This window comes from Podarcis cretensis (genome assembly GCF_951804945.1).
Source record: "Podarcis cretensis genome assembly, chromosome: 11".
In the NCBI taxonomy this organism is placed as follows: domain Eukaryota; kingdom Metazoa; phylum Chordata; class Lepidosauria; order Squamata; family Lacertidae; genus Podarcis; species Podarcis cretensis.
This window is the reverse complement of record NC_137180.1, coordinates 40,803,036-40,810,319: the sequence shown is the minus strand read 5'-3', so window position 1 is coordinate 40,810,319 and position 7,284 is coordinate 40,803,036. Positions and strand designations below refer to the sequence as shown.

The 7,284-nt window shown below is 45.8% G+C and overlaps 1 protein-coding gene and 1 long non-coding RNA gene across 4 annotated transcripts in view; one reads left to right on the top strand and one right to left on the bottom strand.

Annotated features, from left to right (window-relative positions):
• Positions 1-1,018: 1,018 nt before the first annotated feature.
• Positions 1,019-6,411, bottom strand: LOC307226852. The gene is made up of 3 exons (XR_013843586.1): positions 5,147-6,411; positions 4,120-4,212; positions 1,019-1,881 (listed from the first exon to the last, which is right to left on the bottom strand). It is a non-coding gene; the product is annotated as an uncharacterized lncRNA (long non-coding RNA).
• Positions 6,412-6,632: 221 nt separating this feature from the next.
• The window catches only part of KIF2A (kinesin family member 2A), a 48,028-nt gene continuing 47,376 nt past the window's right edge, over positions 6,633-7,284 (top strand). The window contains exon 1 of one of the 3 annotated variants that reach the window (XM_079995464.1): positions 6,633-6,812. In XM_079995464.1, coding sequence (XP_079851590.1) covers positions 6,749-6,812 — 64 coding nt within the window. In that variant the 5' untranslated portion in view covers positions 6,633-6,748. The remainder of the gene's footprint in view (positions 6,813-7,284) is intronic. The other 2 variants (XM_079995466.1, XM_079995467.1) reach the window with 2 other exon arrangements.

Here is a 7,284-nt window from a genome sequence, read left to right as displayed (position 1 = left end):
TTGTCAATTTTGGTAGTTTCCACATCCACCTTTTCGTGAAGCTGTTCCAGTGAGTCACTTATCTTACATAATACAACCACTAAAGCCTCTTCTGTCAACATTCTTAACCGATTCAAGGTCCCCAGAATCTCACAGGTTTTTATCTTGCAGCTGGAAATTCCCCCAGCTCAACTCTTGTGACAGTTTCAAAAGCTTCCTCTAGAGGGAAACAGTTCCTCTAGAGGGAAACAGTTTCTATTTGTATTAGTCCTTTTAAACTCAATTCAAACAATAAAGTTAGTTTCAATTTTCTGTTACTTTTACTCCTTTTTAAACGCAGACGGAGACCATGGAAACAATGTATTCCTCTTATTTAACTGTCAGTGAACGTTCTAATCACGGTCAGTCCTGTTGGCAGCCCATTTCCAGGATCGGAGCAGTGGTATATTAACTCTGTTCGCTCTCTCCTGCAGGTATACTCAGTCCAAAACTTTCCCCCCTCTTCTCCTGCCACCAAGGGGGGTTTAGTATTTTTACTGATGGAAACTTAATCCTTTACGATAGGCTTTCCGAGACTTCAGCTTGCATCCTCATTGCTTCAATCTATTTACAAAAGGGGAAGGTGGACTTCCTGTTTTAGACCCCCCCGTTTCGGCACCAAATTAAGATGTTTAAAAATCCAATTCTCCGCTCTACTCACGGGTAGTTGCTTTAAGATCAAATTGTCCACAGGAAAAAGTCAGCGCTCTCCGGCAACAGCTATGCGGCTTCGCTCCATGGAAGAAGCAGTCAATTCGAAGCACCGCGCCGCTCACCCCACGTCGCTCCGGATCCCCGAAACCAGGTTTCCCCGCGAGTAGGGGAGGCACAAAAGGTGCCAGCCGAATCCCACGTTCACAGGCTTCACCCGCCTGTGATTTCTAGTGGGTCTCCGCCTTCGCCATGGCGCCCAGACCCGGATTCCTACGAAGCAAATTCCTCCCGATCAGAGGAATTCCGCCATTACCGGAGGCGCTAACCCGGAAGTGGCTTATTAGTTTTTAAAGATATCATACACATGAATAATAATGTGATAGGGATGACAGAAACTCAGTCCGGAGTGCTCACCTATTACTGTTTAGTGAAAGATTGTCCAATACAAGAGGATTTTGACTTTTTCAGGTGCATAAATTATATGCAGCCTTACTGTTTTATGTGAACAAGTGTCTGAATTAGAAAAATTAGGAGACAGAAGTGGACTGGTGAATATGCACCAATTTTATTTTGGTCAATTAAGAGGAATTGCTGTTCTTAATAAGGTTAAATTGTTCAGGTGGGAGCAGGAATTAATACAAGCTGTTAGTTTTATTGAGATGATTTTACTACAATTGCTGAAAAGGGGAAGCTTAAGCACAGTTCTGGGGAAATTAGTTTTGCTCATGTGCACAAAGAAATTAAGAATATTGAAGTCCTTTGGGCCAAAAGGAAAAAAGGGAAGTGGACCAATATAGCCTGGTGGACCTGCCCACATTTTAGGTTCCTTAATGTTAACTAAGTGTGTTTGAAAAAGTAAATTAATTCATTAACATACTTAGATAATGCCAATGTCTTAAAAAGTTTCCTGTAACAAAAGTATTTTAAGAGGCCAAACTTGATGAGAGGATGTTTCTATTTTTTCTTAAAAGTAACTGATTTGGATTGATGTAAACAGCCCTCTCCAAAGCTCCTATTTGCCCCATCTTTAGATCAGGAAAACAGCATGGGATAAGGTTAAGTCCTTCTTCTGCAGTGCTGCAACCTTGATACTCCTCCAGAGGCTGCTTTTAAGAGTACATAGAAAGCTCGGGGGGGGGGGGGAGAGCTGGGTGTTGACCCTTAAGCAGAATCTCTTGAATTCTGATCTTATACACCATCCATACTCACCTGGGGAGGAAAAAAAGATGTAGGGTGTTCAATAAATACAAGTTGTTTTTAAAAGTATAATTGGCTTTTAAAAAGTTTAATTGGCTTTTAAATAGCCAATTAAAAAGTGGGAGGAAGATGCTTATATAAAGCAAAACTACCAGCCTAACTGCCACACCAGGGCTGAGTATCAGGCCTAAATCTACATTAATCAGTGTTCTCAAACCTTCCTCCAGTGTTCCCAGGAGAAATTTCATGGGAACAGATTTAAGGGGCTGTACTCTTTCATGTGCTTCTCTTACTTTTCATATTATAGATCACTAAATTCATTTTGATTGCCTTTTTCTCTGGAGTACCCAGATCAAAACTAAACACTGAAGAATCCATGAGGAAAGACAGGCAAACTATTAGGTAGGTGGAGGAATGTTTACTGCTCTTGTCACCAGCTCGTTTTGACAAGGGAGTACAGTGGTACCTCTGGTTATGAACTTAATTGGTTCTAGAGGTCCGTTTATAACCAGAAACCACTCATAAAATGAGGCACGCTTTTGCTAATGGTGCTTCCCGCTGTGTGCGCGCCGCCGGAGCACAACTTCCACTCGCATCCCGGGGCAAAGTTCGCAGCAAGGAGACCTTCTTCCGGGTTAGCGGAGTGCGTAACCCGAAGTGTTTGCAAAGGGGACGGTACGTAACACGAGGTACCATTGTATGGCAGATCAGACTCCTGATGGATGCCAAGGCCCACTGCTGAAGATGCTTCACATTCACACCCTTTTCTTGCCTCTAGGGATGGAACGTGGGGGGTCAGATTCAGTACAGGGACAGAAGATCCTTCTGATCTTCAGAAGGAATTAGGTGAAGAAATACAAAGGTTCATATTCAGGATCATTTAGATAGGATTAGTTACTCTCTAAAAACCATATCACACTAAAAAATAGGGAGGTCAAAAAAGAGTGAGCAGAGGATACTCCCCATGCTTTCAATTAGTATGCATTATGTAGGAACTCCAATCCATGTTATTTATGTGTATAGAATCAGGAAAGTTGTTAATCCTAGTCAGTTATTGTGAATTACATGTAGTGATTTTGTACAAAGGGCACAGGATTAAGGTCTTACCGTAATGTGTTGTTTTGTGCAGTTGTGGAGATAAAACTTTGCATGCCTGTCAAACAGGTGTTTACACTCCACCAACACAACAAAGGAAGCAAATTGTGAATGTGTCGGGTGGTTAAAGCATGCTTAGAGCCACTATGATAAACTGGTTTGTGTTGGATTTGGAGCTCTATTAAAATTCCTGCTTGGGCACAAAGCACACTGAATAACTGGGTGAGACACTGGATGATTTCCTCCTCTCAGTTGTTTTAAGGATAAAAGGGGTAAATACCTCAATCTACACAAAAAAGGTGGAGTATAAACACTTGTTGCTTATGTCAGTAACTGGCAGGCTGGGCTAAGCCAGTTGTAAAGAATCTTTAGATCACCAGATGTTGCTGAACTACAACTTCAAAGCTCCAGAAAGCATGGCCAGGAATTCCTCCAATGGCCAGGAATGATGGGAGTTGTAGTTCAACAAACATCTGGAGGGCCAAAGTTTCCCACACTTGGGTTAAACAGTGGGGTAGGGTCTTGTCTGATGTATTACATGTGAGTAGTACCATTGCTGCTTGGGGTGTGATATGTGTAGCTATACTGGATGACAATACCAGTAATGAAACATGAAAGCATGTTTGGTAAGCAATCCAGCTGACTGACCACAGGGACCAAGAAAGCTGCACCACGGCAGTATACAGGTGAAAAGTGTGCTGATTTTGAGGCAGAATGGGTGGATTGACTATTTATATTTCAGTGCATGTATAGGTCTCCCCTTCTAAAAGGTTCTCAGAGGACTTACATAGAATATCAGGTTACCTTATTAAGTTCACAAATCTTGGCCCATACATATTTTCTGTTGTGAAATGACATTAGTAGGGGGCAGTTTGAAGCAAAGTAATGCTTTATCCATCCACATCACTGCCCCCAATCATCTCAGGTTCCAAAGCAACCCCAGATGTCTGCTGCAATTATTTTTCTCTCATGCATCATGTTGCAATTCCAAATTCAGAATAAATTTTGAACTCTTATGTCATTCACTGCCATACACAACCTCCTATATGGTGAATCATCATAATGATAGTGAACAATGCTAGAAGACCCCTTCCCACTGTTTAATCCACCCTGCCAGCTACTGTCTAGGCAACAAATAGTCACAAATCAACTCACAGATTGATTTATCTAATGAGGCTCAGGTGCTTCATAAGGCAAAACAGGACAAGAGCAACATAGGTGCTTCATCTTCCTTATTTGAATTTGGGCCTGAAAGAGCAAGGGAAAGTGTGGGTGCATTAACTGTAAGTTGTAAGCACAATTTGTAATACTGCACATCATTAGCGATTATGGGGCAGGACTATTAAGATATCACACTTAGCTTCCAACATCCTAGCTTTAAGAACTTGATTCAACATGAGATGTCTTAAACTGCTAGGTTTTTTAAAACAACATCATTGTGATTCCTTGGGTTTTCAAAGGAAATTATATTAAAATATTCAAGTTCTGTAAAATATGAAAGTAGTTGCTTGATAATTACTATTTTTTAAAATGTATTTTAGTTCTGTTATAAATGCACTTCCATTAACAAACCCTGCAGTGAACTGCAACTTGTGGTTAAATGCAGCAGATTCAAGTGCATTTCACAGTGCTATAACATGAACCTGCACAAAGTTGGGCCTACATATAATTTTTTTATGCATGGCATTTCAGTTTTGAAAGTTGAAAAAAAGTTAAACTGTGTGTATGTGATTGCAGGTAGTGCCCATGAGTTTTTTGGGTTTCTAAATGTGCACCAGGGCCCAAAAACATTGGCAATCCCTGTTCTAATCTTTACACCATAATGCCATGCTCTATAACAAAATAAACAGGCACTGCACATAGAATCCTTAGGTTGTTCTTTCTGCAAATGTCATAGAAGTCGCAAAATTCTCAATTCAAAATTTAAACTACACGTACACCATAGTTTTTGCTGGGAGTTGTCAGCAGAGGCTTCAATAGGGCAGGAAAATCTTAAATTTTTGAACCACTGCCCAGAACTTCCACAAACTAATGAAAGCATGCCTTCTTCGGCAAGCCTGAATAAAATACTGTACACCAGCAGTTTATCAAAATGGGAAAGAGATGTATGAGATGCCTGTATCAAAACTGGGAGTAAAAAGGGTCAAGGTGTCCATTTTAAGCACTATTTAACTTTCTGTACCTGTATAAATTATCGGATCAATTTTGAATCTGGCACATCCATAAACCTTCTTTTGGTTGTCATCCATCTGTGTCGGGAGACAATGGAAGGGTAAAGTCAAACCGCTGGAGAGTTACAGCACCTGCTGTGGCTAGAGACAGATACAAGAGAGTCATGTTCTATTGCAGTTGGGGCAGATGAAGGCGTCCAGTTGCGATGATGGAGGTGTACCATGGCGTTTCTTCTTTCTGTGCTGCTCCCAGCAGGCATTTCTGCTCTGGTCACTGCTGTGATTACATGACCTGTCTCCAAGTGCTGCGTTTATCTACAAGGGATTTCCATATTGCCAACCTTCATGTTACATTTGCAGAGCTCTTAACCAGAGTTGGTCTGCCATTTGGCCTGGTGCTTGAAGCCAGCTCCCTGGGGATCTTGCCATCTTCCATTCTGTGGACATGACCAAGCCAGCGTAGACATTGCTGAGAAAGGAGTATGAACATGCTGTGAATGTCGGCTTGGGAGAGCGCATTTCTGCCTGAAACTCTGTCCTGCCATGTGATGCCCAAAACCTTCCTGATGTGGCACATGTGGAAGGTGTTGAGGTCATGTTCCTGATGATCTTAAGTTGCCCATGACTCACTTCCAAAAAGAGCATGCTCAACACACAAGCCTGGTAGACCTTCATCTTGGTATTGGACCTTTGCATTGCTTTCTCCCGTACCCTTTTGGAGAGGTGAGCCATTGCCGTAGCTGCCTTGCCGATACGCTTGTCTGGCTCAGGGGCAGGTAGCTGATATGCCAAGTATATATATATGGCTTGGCAGGTGTCATTTTTATAAACTGCCATAACTTTGAGGCTTGCAATGTCAGACCCTGCATGCTTTCCTTCCTACTCACCTTATAACTCAAAGGGCACTCTTGTGCTCCTTTTTAGACTTAAGACAGTATCCTGCGCAAGGAGCTGAGCGTTGAACCTGAGTTCAAATTTCACCTCGTGGTTTAAGAGATTCACTCGCCCGCCTCAGGCAAACCGCGCACCCTCTCCTCGCCAAATGGGGCTAGTAGTAGTCGGTACCTAACACCACACGGAAGTTGGGCGGAGTAGGGCGGGCTTGGAAAGGGCGAAGGCAGCAGCTGTGCACGTCTGAAACGTTAGGTCGCCCAGTGTGTAGCTCCTGTGAGGGAGCGAAGGAAGAGCAGGCGGCAGAGCCGGGGAGCCTCTCGGCCGCGGGCACCCCAGACGAGAACGAAACGAGCGCCGAGCGGCGGCGGCGGCGGCCCCCGACGTCTCCTCACGCCAAACTCGGGCAACTCGCCGCCTCCGCCGCTACTCCAGCGGCCGCCCCGCCTCCTCCCGCCCCTTCAAGCCGGTCCTGCCGTGACGCCTCCATTGTGTGCGCAGCCGCAGCGGCTCCCGGCGACTGTTGTATCCGGCCGGCGCCTTTTTCTCCTCCTCCTCCTCCACCTCCCTTTCCCCCACTCCCCCTTCCCCGTAGAAACTGCCGCTGCCGTCGCGGGCGCCCCTTCTCCTCCTCTCGCGCCCGGCGGGGCCCCGAACAGTCTCTTCTTCTCTCTCCCTTCCTCTCCCCCCCCCCCCACCCGCTACCGTCACTCTATGACGCGATGGCAACGGCCAACTTCGGCAAGATCCAGATAGGGATCTATGTGGAGATCAAGCGCAGCGATGGTGAGCCGGGAGGAGGGAAGGAAAGGGATGGATGGAGGGATGGATGCAATGGGAAAGGAGGGAGGGAGGGAGCGCCGGCAGCCTGCTTCCTCCTGCCGCCTGGCTGCCGCCCTTCTCCTTCGGGAGGGGGGAGGGGCCGGGGCCCTTTATGCGCGCGGGGCCCGCGGAGGACACGAGCCGCCCCTCCGCCGGGGCGTGTGGAGGGTTGCGCGTGTGGGGCGGCGGCGGCGGGCCTGTGGCGTCGCCCGCTGTCGTTAAGGCGCTTTTTGTGTCGCCTCCTGTGATGGTGGCAGCGGTGGGGAGGGAGTGGGCTCGCGAGGGACTCGGGGCGTGAGGCTGCTGCTGCTGCAGTGCTGTGGGGAAGGGCGGGCGAGGAGGAGGAGGAGGAATGAAAAGGGTGTGTGTAAATATAGAGAAATGTGTATGTTTATAAATGCACACATATGGGGTGTGTGTGTCAGGAGGCGCAGGG